Genomic DNA, 14268 nt, shown 5'->3' with positions numbered 1-14268 from the left:
CAATGTGAAAAAGAATAGATTGTTGTACAGTCTTTTTTTCACAGAGCTGTTAAAAGTATTACTTTTCAGCATATGTCTCTATAGATCCTTTTATGAAATGTAGAAAAAATGCTGCTGAAATCAGATTTGAACACTGGTGAGCCTTTTTTTCCCTCTAGTATCCTTAGTTGAAACATTTTGAAATACCACAGCAGTGAATAAAGCAGAGATTTGTGCACTTGTTTTATGTAGATTTTAAGCTTCCTTGTTTTATTTTATTGTTTGTGTTTGTGCTTCAAGAAAACCTTGTCAAAAAAAACAATTCATAGAGAGTGCATCCTGTAGTCTTATAAATTCCCAAGAGATGCAAGTAAAAAAAACAGTATTACACCATATTAGTGTAGTGTTTAAAGACGATAAATTATTTTGTTGAAACCAAAACACTTAAAGCGTCATGTATGGACTGCAAAGGGCTTCATTGTGCCTTACTATAATCACAGTTTGTACTTAATGAAATGATCATTATTGCCATAACCTCATATTCTTCTAATTGTCAGCTTGTTTTTAGTAAATCTGTTTTTACCATGTACACAAAAATAAAAATAGTTTCAATAAGTATGTGTCCTCTTCTCACTAATGTGTCTGTTTCCTGGATGACGATATAATAATGTCAGATTTAAACTAGGAGGTGTCCCAGCCCGTGAGAGAGCCCATATAATGTTAAGATCCAGATCAAGGTAAATTTTTAATGTATTCTTAGTCATTGTGACAAACTCTATTATTAATTATTGGGGGAAGAATTTTACAGTTTTTAATCACATTTCGACATTTCGTTTTGACTTATGTATGCTTTTTTAATACTATTATCTAAATTTTTATGATAGTTCAGTTTTATATTGTATTGTCACAGTCTCGGATCCAGACTACAGGGGGCGATAATGAGAAATTAAGTTCGAAGATTGACAAAAAAGAAGAAGATGAATCAGAGGAGAAAAAGCAGCAGAAGAAGAACCCTGTAACAGTCAACATGGCGTTCAGTTTTGGCGGTGCTGCGAATAATGCAGGAGCAGGTAATTGTATTTATCCTTCCCAATGGGCCATGGAAACAGCACGGAAAACACACTTTAATTTAGTTTAAAGTGGTATTAATTAACCTTGCGTATATTGGACAGTTATGATATTAATATGCACATTTGTCGCGACTTGCTCAGTCCAAGCCAGTGCTAAGGTAGCACTTACACACGATGCGCCTGATCATAGGCCACCGGCAAACGATCGACTTCATTCGAAATTCTGCTCAGCAGTAAGTCTCATTCATAAGGGACTTATGATAACCTCCGCTGTCAATCTGTCACTTTGATGAGGACGATTGTTTTGACACAGATACTCCCCAGGTGATTTCTACATATGAGTCGTTAGCTAGCTAGGGAACGCATAGTGCAGTTGTCAAGTTAAACATTCATGTTGCTCATTGACAACGCAAGTTAGGCACCTTAGGATTGCGGCTCCTCACAGACAGCTCTCTGTGTGCCCCTCTGAAGGCTTTTCGTTCGGTTCTTTTGGTGCCAAGACAACTGCATCAACAGGCTTTGGTTTCGGGGCCACAGCCGCCACCACCACCACCGCTGCATCCGGATTCGGCAGTAAGTCAGACTCAACCTCTTTATCATCAAATAACGTGAGCTCAAACCAACCACAGTTAGTGCCAGCACAGTACTAACCACGGGTTTGTTTTAAGTGTAGTGACTGTCACTTCCCACCATGGTTCACTGGTAAACTGGAGGTTAAATCTCCAGTAAAATAACGTAACCCCTTTATCTTATTTTGTCACTGTCAGCACCATGGAAGTAGGTGAAGTTAGTTGAATGGGCCAAACATCTCGATGAAAACCTTCTGCACAATTTGAACAAACAAGGGTCAAGTAAAAATTTAAAGGCAAATAAAACAAATATCAACAAATATATATACCACAATTTGAAGAAGACCATTTGTCGAACCCGTTCTGTGTTTTTGCTATTGACCAGTGAGTATTATAAAAATGGTTTGAAGGACACTGTTGGTTTGAAGGACATTGTTGGTGGCTCCCTTTACTCCGTTTGAAATAAAACAAATATACATGGACTAAAATATAAAAAGATTATTCACAATAAATAAATAAGCCAAAGAATGTAAACATGATTTGAAAAACACAACCGTTATAAAATTGTGAATGCTGTTACTGAAGTATGACTACTGTAAACATACTCTACTGAAAATGTTATATGATAGTAAATTCAGGTTATTCTCTGTTTTTAAGATCATCAGAATAAGAAGTCCCTTCTTTCACATCCTAAACCTATTGGTTGCATTAACATATGCTTATTTTCAACTTGTGTGTCAGTTCATTGTCTTTGCTTTGCGTTGTAGCTCTCACAGCTCCTAGTTTTGGGGCTGCCACCACCTCTGCTGCTGCACCAGCCACAGGATTTAGTTTTGGCTCCACCAACACTGGTAGGAAACGCCCACATTGACTATTTTCTATTGTTGATCCCCTAACTTTCCCGCCGTTTAACTCCTTCATGTCATTCTCTCTTTCTCGCTGCCTGCCTCTTGCTGGCTGCAGGATTTGGGGGGCTGGGCGCTGGAAACACCTCGGCTGGTGGGTTTAGTTTTGGTGGGTTTGGTTTAAATGCCAACCCGGCAGCAGTCAGCTTTAATGTGGGGTGCTTTGGTACAGCAACCACCACTGGCACTGTTTTCAATTTTGGTAATAGCCTGGCTAGCACAGGTAGACAACCTTTGTGATTGATTGATTTTCTCAGTAAAGTTTGTCTCCAAACATCAACCCATCGTCTGTGTGATGCACTGATCCTTTCTTATCTCACCTTTATTTGTCTCACAACATCATTCGTTGTCAGTTCTCTTAGCATGAGGAGGAAAATGTCGAACTGTGCACTCATCCCATTTGATTTCCCTAAAATGCCATCACATATCCATGTTCTTCTTTTTGCCTCTTTTCCACCATATGGTTCCAGCACGACTCGACTTGGCTTTTTTTTCGTTTTTCCATTGGGAATAGCATCTTGTATCTGGTGCTCTTTACAGTGCGAGCTGATTTGATTGGCTGCTAAAGAGAGAAGGAGGTCAAGACAAGAATCTACCGGCATTTTTACCAGCAATAGTGATACAGCAAATGTTTTTATTCTTTGTCTCATGCTCATTTAAGATGGCTGATGTGGAAAATAAACACACGTTCAGAAAGAGTTGGATGCAGCGACCTGCAGTGTGGAGTTCGGTTTCTGTGATCGTATCCTGCTCCATCTCACATCTCTCATCACCTGTTCTGTTTGTGACAAAAATCCACAAACTGAGCAGCAACTTTCCCATCTTCTCTGTGTCCTACATTGTTTATGTGTTTGTTTTGCTTATAAAACGTCGTCACAGTAGTTTCTGAACTCACCTCCAATAAGCTGTAATGGAAAAGGACGTTTTTGGAACCAAACGAGTCGAGCTGGAACGAGTGTAAAAGTGGTGTTTGTCACAGACAAATGGTGGTGGATACATGATTTCCTGTCTGTTATTAATGTGTGTTGTGATTTTATTTTTCTTGCTCACATGTCTTCAACAAAAATCAACACCTTTCTAGCTTTATGTTGAGTCTTGTACTTGCTTGTATGTGTTTGTTTTCTAATGTGTCTGGTCACGTTACTTCTCAGGCACGTTTGGCGGCTTCGGGACGACTACAACAACTGCTGCAGCTGCAGGGTCCACTTTTAGTTTTGCCACCCCATCTAACACCACAGGTCAGTGATCAGGTCAGGTCAGCCATTAAAATCCTTTTGCTGCTGTCTCATGGTTCCGGATGAGAAACTTGAAAAACAGATTCTTCTTCAGCGATAGTTTATGTTATATTAATGGGATTCATCTGTGAGGCAGTCTACATTGCCAGGGTTATTAGTAACTCATCTTCAAAAACATCAATGGTTGCAAACATGTTTTCTGGTAACTCGATAAACAGGAGCACCTAAATTTTAATTGTATTATATATTAGTTATATTGAAGTGTTAACCATCCAGTTGCTTTGTCTTGTGTTCCCAAAAAGTGGCATTTCAGTCAGTGAGTGATGCACTAACACAGAAGTTGCCACCAGATGTGAGCCAGATGTCTCACTCAGTCTTTCCTGAAGCCTATTGTTTCCTATGTTCCCATGTTTATTTTCTTTGATTTTAGGAGGGTTGTTTGGTAACACACAGAATAAAGGCTTTGGGTTCTCCTCTGGCCTGGGCACCGGGGCTGCAACTGGGACGACTGGATTTGGAACTGGGTTAGGAACAACCAGTCTGGGCGGGTTTGGAGGCTTTAATATCCAGCCAGCTCAGCAGCAACAAGGTGGGTTCTTGTATTTCCTTTAAAGAGATTAAAGTGTTAAAATCTCTCTTTAAGTTATATATTTAGACAGATTTTTTTCCTTGATCTTAATATGTTACTTCTATTTTTATGTGTGATTCTTTCTATCTTGTTCACCTAGACCTTATTTACTTACCTTATTTAAGGGTCCTATCCCTCTGATGTGTCCTCACACCTGATTTCCTCTAATCCCTGCTCTTAACTAATTTTAATTACTCTTGTGTTATGAGTTGTGTGGGTCTTGGTTTGTTTTTGTTTTTTTTCATTGTTTAAGCACTTTGGGTTACATTCACTTTGTATGAAAAGTGCATATAAATAAAGATTGATTGACTGACGTAGTGTTCTTATGTCATTTTCCAAATGATGGTTTGTTACATGACTTTGTTCATCAATATTTGCTCAGTCATGAAGAAAACACGGCTTTTGTGGCATAGACACATATAAAGTATGTCCAGTGTGTTATTTAATATCTCTGTGTGTGTGCTCTACACTCCTAACCTCCAAACCAAATGTTGGTGCCACTGTTTCTAACGCTTCAATCGATCCTTCCTCCCTGCAGGGTTAGGGTTAGGCCAGCAGACGCTGCAGCAGGGTCAGACTCAGCCCAACCAGCTGTACCAGCAGGTCACAGCGCTATCTGCGCCCACCTTGTTAGGGGACGAGCGGGACTCCATTCTGGCTAAATGGAACCAGCTGCAGGCGTACTGGGGCACCGGGAAGGGTTACTACAGCAACAACAACCCACCCGTGGACTTCACCCTGGAAAACCCCTTCTGCAGGTTCAAGGTAGTGGCCCATCACCGAGCACAATTGGTCCGAAGGGACAAGTCATGTGACCTTGCCTGTCGATGGTTTGTGTTTCTCAGGCAGTGGGTTACAACTGTGTCCCAGTCAGTAAGGACGAGGACGGATTAGTGATCTTGATCGTTAATAAAAAAGAAGCAGAGGTGCGCGTGCAGCAGCAGCAGCTGGTGGAGTCTCTCCACAAGGTTTTGGGAAGCAACCAGACACTCACCGTCAACGTAGATGGCGTCAAAGCTTTGCCAAGCGACCAGTGAGATTCTTACGTTGTCACTTGTGTTGTTATTTGTTAAGTGCTACACATACAACGAGCGTTCTTCCTCTCAGGGACCGAGGTGACGGTTTACGTGGTGGAGCGGTCTCCAAACGGCACCTCCAAGCGGATCCCCTCCACCACACTCTTCAGTTACCTGGAGCAGGTGAACGTCAAGGTCCAGCTAACGCAGCTCGGAGTGGCCATGTCTGTGACGCGCACAGAGCTCTCCCCAGCACAGCTCAAACAGCTTCACCAAAACGCCCCCGCAGGTACACGGAAATTTGTGTCTATAAACCCAGGTGTATAGGGAAGCCACAGTTATGGATTTTCCACAAAATAATCGTATCATCTGAATTTTCAACCACTATTTATAAATTAGAGGGAAATAAAATGTTTCTTTGGCTTATTTTGTATGTCAAACATTATTCATGCAAACTTTTTTGGCCTAAAAGGTCTTAACATTTTTATAGAATTAAGTAAATGAATAATAAATAAATATTGAATAGACCATCCATTTTTGGGAGGATCAGTAGACTGGACTAGAATATTTGGCCTATCACCGTCATCGTCCCCTATAAGTCTTTATCTATGCGGCCCCATTCAATGTGTTCAGTTAACTGTCTCTATGCTGCACATAGAATAGTTAGTTTTTATTTAGTAGGTCATCAGAGCATCCGGATTATTTTTTTGTGTTGCTGAAATGTTCCCATACGACGACTTACTACGTTTAAACAACGGTGGCAAACTGCTTCTCTCTGCCATTTTCAGCGCTGACGAGGTTCTCACATTCATTAGACGACATTCAGGTGGTGCTCCACCACTACTTCCGCATCTCCGACGTAAATCACGTCACAACAAGACGTCGGTCTGTCTGCGTGACTTTGCATCGAATGCCACCGCCGTTTTAACTTTTTATTGCGTTCAAGCAATGGCGGCTAAAAGTGAGCGGCTCCATAAAGATACTAGTACTTTTTTCGCTCACCTTGAGATAGTTGCCATTTCCTGGCAAACCCTGAAGTGCTGCTCCAATTCCAGTAGTTGCTGTCTGTCGCCGTGGGGCACAGTTCCATTTCTGGAGAGGTGCTTGTGGAGGCTCGACGGTACGGCGTGAATTAAGTGCAGAAGTAGAAATCTGGTTGTTGTCTTTTCCTACTTAAAGATGTTCTCTCTCCAGGAGTGGACCCCATCATCTGGGAGCAGGCCAAGGTGGACAACCCTGACCCAGAGAAGTAAGTAGGGCAAGAACATCGGTTTTAGGAGATAGTTCTTTATTTGGACACAGCTTTTGTACAGGCAGTAAGTGTTTGTGTTCTCCAGGCTGATCCCTGTGTCCATGGTGGGTTTTAAAGAGCTGCTTTGCAGACTGCAGATCCAGGAGCAGATGACCAAACAGCACCAAACCCGAGTAGATGTGAGTGAAAGCACTGCTGCTTCTCTAAATCTGAGGAGACAGCGACAGATTCTCGCTGTCACAGACAGTGAACACAGCTGTCGAGTTCATCGGCCAACAGTTACTATTGACATGACTGTAAGGATTTACAGTAGAGCTTTGTTTGTTGACCAGAATATCAGTAAATACACATAAACAGATTTCTGATGGGCGACAAAAAAAACCCTGCAGATTGTCTCCAACGACATCAGTGAACTCCAGAAGAACCAGGCGACGACAGTGGCCAAGATCTCCCAGTACAAGAGGAAGCTGATGGATCTGTCTCACAGGGTGCTGCAGGTATTTCCATCTGTGTTCTGGATCGGAGGGGTTCTGCTTGTCTTCACATCCTTCACTCCTCCACTCCTCTGCCCCCCCCCCCCCCCCCCCCCCCCCCAGGTGCTGATTAAACAGGAGATTCAGAGGAAGAGTGGCTACGCCATCCAGGTGGATGAGGAGCACCTCCGGGTGCAGCTGGACACCATTCAATCTGAACTCAATGCCCCGACACAGTTCAAGGTGTGTGTGTGTGTCTTAATTATAAACATGATACACTACATTCAGACTTTGGCTGTTTGGTATTTCTGAATTTTAGTGATAGTGAAAATATTTAGTAAGGTAAAGTCATTTTACTTCAGGGGCCACGTTCAGCCCAATTTTATCTTAATTGGGCCAGATTAATAACCGTAATATAACAGCATAACTACCTATAAATAACAACTCCATAGTTTTTCCTCTGTTTTACTGCCAGTAAGTACAAGTATGTTATAAAAACATGTAGATTTAATGAGCTAACAACCTAAACCTTCTTTGAAAAAAAGTGCAATTCAGCAATATTTTGTCTCAGTTTATCATTCACACATCAGCATTGCAATTTACAGTGGGTCTACAAAGGTGTAAAACATCTAGTAACAGCTGTCTGGAACTGAGTGACATAGAGTCTTTCACTTTATGATCAAAGCAACTTGTCAAGTTCGTGAAATTATTCCACATACACATCTGACACCCCGGCGTATTTTCCTTTGGTTCCCGTTGGAGATGAAACCACTGACGTTGTTCTTCGTGTTCTGTAACAGGGTCGTTTGAACGAACTGATGTCACAAATCCGGATGCAGAACCACTTTGGAGCTGTGAAATCGGAGGAGCGCTACAGTGTTGATGGTGACCTTCTCCGTGAAATCAAACAGGTGAGCACATTGAAGGAAAATGCATCCAGCGTCTTCACATACGTGATTCTTTTACTTTAGTCAGACGTTTCCATGTCTGTCCCTCTCAGCACTTGAAACAGCAGCAGGAGGGTTTAAGTCATCTGATCAGCATCATCAAAGAGGACTTGGAAGACATCAAACTTATAGAGTACGGACTGGGAGACAACAGCCACGTGAGAGGAAGCATCCTCAGTTGAGTGTACGCAAACATACTCACACTCTCCCAGTGTCTACCCCCAGAAACACACACACACACACACACAGGACAGTCAACATATGATGGTTTGAAATCAGTGAACATTTGAGTGTATTTGCAACACAGATATTTGCCATTCACCACTTTATCACGACTCGACTCTGTTGTTTATCCCAGGAAAACAATGACGAGTTAATCTGGAAGGAAATGACTCACCGTTGGCTAATATTAGCGCCCCCGATCAGATTATGGACACAGGACTGCAAATGCAACAGGCGTGTGAACAAGTTGAGTGCATTGTGATTTAATACGTTGTACATACATCTTTGTAATTCTTTTTTAATATGTTAGAATATTATTAAAATTTTGTTTAAATTAAAAAGTTGCATCTTTTTTTTTTTTCCTTCCGCCCACCCTCCCCCGTCCACATTGTGACACGAATGTATAACGGATGTGAGACTTTTCCAACATCTCATCAAAGAAGGACTTTCCTTGATAGGATTCATGACCTGGATTCACATCCGCCCAGGGATGAAAGGCTGAGTGACAGATGAAGTGGTTAATCTGCTTTCGGGCAGATTATTTCCCATCATGCAGCGGCGTATGTTTATGTTCATTCATCCAAAAGTGAAGGTGTCTTCTTACGCTGTCTTTATGTTTTTTATTATAATATGTTTGCTTTGTCTAATAATCAGGTAACTTTGGGCAAAAGTGGACTGTTTGTTTTACTTTGTGCGCCACTCAGTTGGATTTACACACAATCTCAAACAAAAAGTGTAAGAGGTAGAAACTGTCACGTCACTTTGATGAATTCCTGTCAAAAGTATCCAGGTGTCTGCGGTTCCTGCTGCTCTCGGTTCACGTGTGTGGAGATGCCCACAAGGCGGAAAGCCTCCATGAACTCATTGATGTCGATGCCCCCGTCCTTGTTGAAGTCCATGCTCTGAGCCAGGTTGGCGATGGCCTCGTCGCTGATCTCCATTTTCAGATGGGAGCTCAGGAGTTTCCACGTCTGATGGAACTCCTCGAACGAGATCAGACCTGGAAAAGGGATGCAGAGAGGCGGCGTGTAAGCGTTGAGGAGCCTTGTGGAGGAAGCTGTCGAGCTCCTGACTCTCACCTGAGTGGTCTGTGTCGATGATTCTGAAGATGGTTTCCAGGTTGGAGTGATTTTTGTACATGGTCTCCAAGATACTGGTATCTGAGACCTGGTAGCAAATATGCAAACAAACTTTTAAGTGCAGCACCCAACGTGTGAGGTTAAAGGAGGAGGAAGGAGACAAACACCTCTGCTTTAGGCTCGGTGATGGACAGCTCTCGTATCCACTGCTGGTAGTCCACCACGCCGTGCTGGCTGCTGCTGACGAGCTGAGGTCGCAGCACCCTCCAGGGCAGACCCAACTTCAGCACTCGCTCTGTGGCCGTGGCCCAGTGCCTCGAAGAGATCACACCTGAGACACACGGCAGAAAGATGGCATTACGGAGGTATTGTCTCACTATTTCCATCCTAACACACCACTAGATGGTGACAAATCAGCCAGTAGTATGGCCTTAGTGCTCTGAAGAACCTGTGTTGTTGGGGTCAAACTCCTGGAAGGCCCCGATGAGATCGGACTTATGGACGAACAGTTGTTCCCTCAGAGCTCGTAGAGCTGATCGTTCCGTCCAACCGACACTGACAGAAACAGATGCTCTTTTTTGTTTGGGAAAAATGTCTTTGTCGTCAAAAGTCGAAAAAAATCAGTGGGGTTAAACTCCACCTGTATTAATTGAACACAGCGTTGGGAACGTTAGCTCCAGTTATATGTTACTCTATTTAAAATGTAACGGTAGTCTAATTTTCATTTCAATTATTTTATCAAATAAATGCGCTATTTACATTTGATCACTTTTTAATTTTGACATTCATTCACATATAGTCAGGACAAAAAACAAACCCCAAAAATATGAAAAAATACAATATTTAACATCTGTCATAGTTTTTTAATTTTAATTGTTCAGATGTACCTCAAACTGTAGTATTTCCCATGCATAGAATTATACATTTCTCTCCATTGATGGAACTGTTACTGTTTTTAGGTTATTTTGTATTTAAATTTCTCAATTCCTCCCCAGTTCGGATTTCCTTTTCATCTACTTGTCTAATTAGTTCTTTCCTGACGTCTGTAACGTCACTGTACCTTTGTCTGAGGGTGAGTTCTCTGCACGTCCTGCTGGCTTGATACTGAATGACATGAGGGACCAGATCCGGGCCCATCCGGATGTACGCCCCTCTGTTGCTGCCCACTGCGTAGTAATTAGATGCTGAGAATATTGTCAGCACCTGGTGGTCGAAGAGGCACAGACCCATGTGGATTGTGCTCGAGGAAAAGATCCCTGTACCACAGTAACCCAGTCGGTTTCCTACTCACCCTGCGATTGTGGCAGAATTCATATCCGTCCTGTTTGCACTCGTGTGAGCGGATGAGGAGCTGGAGGTTGTGTCTTCCCAGCACCTCCTCTGTCACGTCTGGCCCCCAGTAGCAGCCTCCGCCTCGCACCTCATTGGGAATGCAGCCATTTTGGGGCATGGGGTCACTCCATAACACGTCCACTATCTGGATGACAGCATGAATCACTGGAAGATCCACACAGCCGATCCAGAACTCAACATCTGTCGCCCACATACTTGTTTCCACTCGTGCTCGTCTGTCTCTGTTGCCTCCCCAGACTCTGGATCAGAGTCAGAGTCTGATTTCTTGGTCTCGCCGTATGACTGGTCGAACCCAGCCAGTCTGCGCCTCCTCTTCAGCTCCTTCTCCACAGACCAGTTGAGTTCGCTGCTTGCAGTCAGGTTTTGGAGCGACCAGCGTGGAAGGTCATGCCTGCGAGCTGAGCCCGAGGTTTGGTGTGACAGAGAACACACCCGACGGCGGCCTTCCACTGGTCCACCAGAGTCTGTGTTGGTCTTCGTGGACGTTTTAGGAGGTCTGAGGGCCGACACGTACTACACACAGATTTGAAAACAAGTAGTACCCAAATCCATTTCATGGCCTCTACCGGTAGCTGCCTCAGGCCTGTCGTACTTTGTGTCTGTCCAGTCGGGCCATGACGTTCAGGTCCGTAGTGTCGGAGATCCCTCCGTGGACAACAAGCACCTTGTGGTCAATCACTGTGGCCAGAGGCAGCCAGCTGAAGATCTTCTGCAGAAGCTTTAGGATCTTCTTGCCATGCACCTGCACACCAAGTTATCAACATTCACAAAGTGAAATGCACCCGAAGCGCTTTCCACCACATATTCATGCACTGATGATCAGGATCAGTTTTGGGTTCAGCGTTTTGCCCAGTGACACTTCAGCAGGGATTCAACCAAGGAACCTGGTCTGATCGGGGACGACCCGCTCTAGGAGACTTACCCTGTATTTTCCCAGAACTTCTTTGGTGAAACCATATCTGGAAACACATATAAGCAGGAAACCATGAATTTTAAGCAAAGTAAGCGACCTATCATTGGTCTGTCCATCCTACGTTGAGCGATCCCTCTGTCTGACGTTTCTGCCTTTTTCCCCTGTTAAAAGGTTATTCTGGCAGTTTTTCCTCACCCTGACTGAGCGTCTAAAGGACAGAGGGTGAAGCACTGGACAGACTGTAAAGTCCATTGATGTAATGTCGGGCTACGACAAATAAAAATGACTTGAACTGAATCCATCAAACGACGACTTCCGTGAAGCCAGTCTGCACCTCAGGTTGACGATGTGGTCCTCGTGGTTTCCTCTGTTCAGGTGCACGTCATTGGGATAGACGAGCAGGAACCCAAACAGGATGAGCAGGATCTCCAAGGAGTTCCTGCCTCGATCCACAAAGTCTCCGTTGAACACATACGGCTTCTCCGACGACGGCAGCCCATTCTGGACGTGTTGATAATGTTAATTAAAACGGATTTTCCTGACTCAGGTGATGTGGAATGTTGAGGATTACCTTGTAGAATACCAGCAGCAGATCTTCAAGCTGCCCGTGTAAATCTCCTGAGGGAACAAATTCAGTGTGAGTAGTCTGAGCATGGACTGTGTCTAATGTGAGATGATTGACAGGTGTACCACATATGGTGATCTCCTTGTTGTGGCAGACAGAGACATGGCTGATGTTTGGAAGGATTCTTAGAAGTCTCCAAGTCTCTCCAAGTAGCTGCAGAACGTATCGAGCGTGGAGCTGCTACTGGGGAGAACAACAGGCAGGAATAAACGGATCTGATCTGATCCTACCAGCCCGTTCCAGAAGTTCGAAAACTAGTCTATTAATCCTGCAGTGAGGAAGACTCAGTTCTGTTTTCAACAACTGACCAAACGTTTTTAATGTATTTGAATGTCGTTCGTAAGTAAATCTGAAATTAGGAGAAATCTGCTGTTTTCCACTTTTCAGGATGAACAAACTCTGGAACGGGCCCCATGATGTCACCGTTATCGTCCTGTTTGTCTCAGACGAAGACTTTCCAGTGTGTCCGCGACCTACTTGTTTGTGCTTGAATGCCTCCACCAGCTTCGACACCCCACAGAAGGTCACAGGGAAGGTCAGATGTGGACCGGCGTAGCTCTCGGGTACCTCCACACTCTCGTAGCAAAAATATCTCTCCCATTCGGCGTCACGGCAGATTTCATTCTCCCGGAAGATGTGTGATATTAGGTTTCCTATGTTAATGAGAGGGGTGACCCGGTGGGGCAGTGGTTCGCAAGAAGCAAGCCTTGCTTGCTCATCGCAGGGCTCTCTTGCTTGAGATGATTAACGAATGAATGTTAATGAGAAAAAGAGCATTCTCACTGTCAGTAAGACAGTGATCTTATATGTGATAAGTAAGAAATAAGTAAGTAAATAAATAAGTAAATAAATAAGTAAGTAAATAAAAATAAGAACCTGTCTGGACTCTCTTAGATTTACTGTTGTCGAGTAATATACAGAGGATCATGGGGACTTGACAGGTGATTGCTGAGGACAACATCGTCCCCGATGGGTCCCACATGGGTCCCACATGGTTACGAGTAAATTAATTTGAATAGAAATAGAAATCAGTGGTCTTACTTTCACTGCTGGCTGGTGTGAAGTGATCCATCAAGAAGCCAAAGAAGTTGTACAGCTGCATAGAGTTTGAAGAATATGGATTGTGAGGGAAATGGCTCAGTCATCACGCAGATGTATCATGGGTAATTTGATTTCATTATTAATTTCATTATTTAATGAAACTAAAAGAAAACTACAAATTGGATAGATAGATAGATAGATCGGCCTGTGAATATGCAGCTTTCAACAATGTAAAAACAAAGTGTGACAACATCCTCCCCTGTTCTTAATGTGTAAATGCCAGTATACGACTGTGACGTCACCTTGATCTGGTCTTGTTCTCCTGCATATTCAATAGACTGGAAGATGTTCCACGTGCACCTGCGTCTCATCTCCAGCCGAGCGACATACTGTCGATACCAGCGCTGGATCAGCAGAGCTGCTCTGATTGCTGAGGGATGGAAAAACGTGCTTAAGTATCCAGGGTCTTTCTCTGACAGTGACACAATCACCATGTTTGGTCCAGTTTGAAAGACTCACCGGTGGCAGCTTCACAGCGGGGCACAACATTCAGTGAGAAGTGAGTTAGACAGCTTTTAACGCACGTTTTAAAATGTGAACAGAACAAACAGGTATTTTACCTGGAACTGAGATGCTGACTAAAAAAAATGAGAAAACCGGTTAAGTTATTGTAATAAATAAGGACATCTTTACAGGGAGAAGGATCATTCAATTGTCACCTTTCTTCGGTTGAGGTTCTGACTTTCCCATGCCACATCCCATAATCCTTTGCTGTTGTCACTGTCAACGATACTTTCACGTGCCAGCCGGCGATATCTAACTTGTGGTTTGTAACAACAAAAAGCGCAAGAACAGATCTCAGTACAGAACATTGTCACATCACCCCCCCCACACACACATTTTTGGTAAGAGAAAACATCAGATCATTGAAAATGTCTTCATGAATTATAAACTTACCTAT

The 14268-nt window shown here is 43.4% G+C and overlaps 2 protein-coding genes across 2 annotated transcripts; one reads left to right on the top strand and one right to left on the bottom strand.

The window, feature by feature from the left end:
- Positions 1-1006: 1006 nt before the first annotated feature.
- NUP54 (nucleoporin 54) lies at positions 1007-8256 on the top strand. The gene is given in 13 exon segments (XM_078622169.1): positions 1007-1049; positions 1521-1622; positions 3675-3761; positions 4189-4347; positions 4925-5151; positions 5232-5442; positions 5494-5691; positions 6597-6651; positions 6740-6833; positions 7044-7151; positions 7251-7370; positions 7928-8038; positions 8128-8256. Coding segments are annotated over 13 exon segments (1644 nt in total).
- Positions 8257-9515: 1259 nt separating this feature from the next.
- Positions 9516-14078, bottom strand: PPEF2 (protein phosphatase with EF-hand domain 2; the record flags this gene model as incomplete). The annotated part of the gene is made up of 14 exons (XM_078622171.1): positions 9516-9706; positions 9824-9930; positions 10436-10578; positions 10667-10852; positions 10924-11241; positions 11321-11470; positions 11651-11687; positions 11976-12142; positions 12213-12259; positions 12332-12446; positions 12744-12919; positions 13308-13362; positions 13610-13739; positions 14020-14078. Coding segments are annotated over 14 exons (1881 nt in total), but the record flags the coding sequence as incomplete, so codon positions are not given.
- Positions 14079-14268: the final 190 nt, after the last annotated feature.

Source organism: Lampetra planeri, unplaced genomic scaffold (genome assembly GCF_965212315.1).
Source record: "Lampetra planeri unplaced genomic scaffold, kcLamPlan1.2.h2 scaffold_1363, whole genome shotgun sequence".
In the NCBI taxonomy this organism is placed as follows: Eukaryota; Metazoa; Chordata; class Hyperoartia; order Petromyzontiformes; family Petromyzontidae; genus Lampetra; species Lampetra planeri.
Note: the sequence above shows the minus strand (reverse complement) of the source record. Positions and strands in the feature narration are given on the sequence as shown.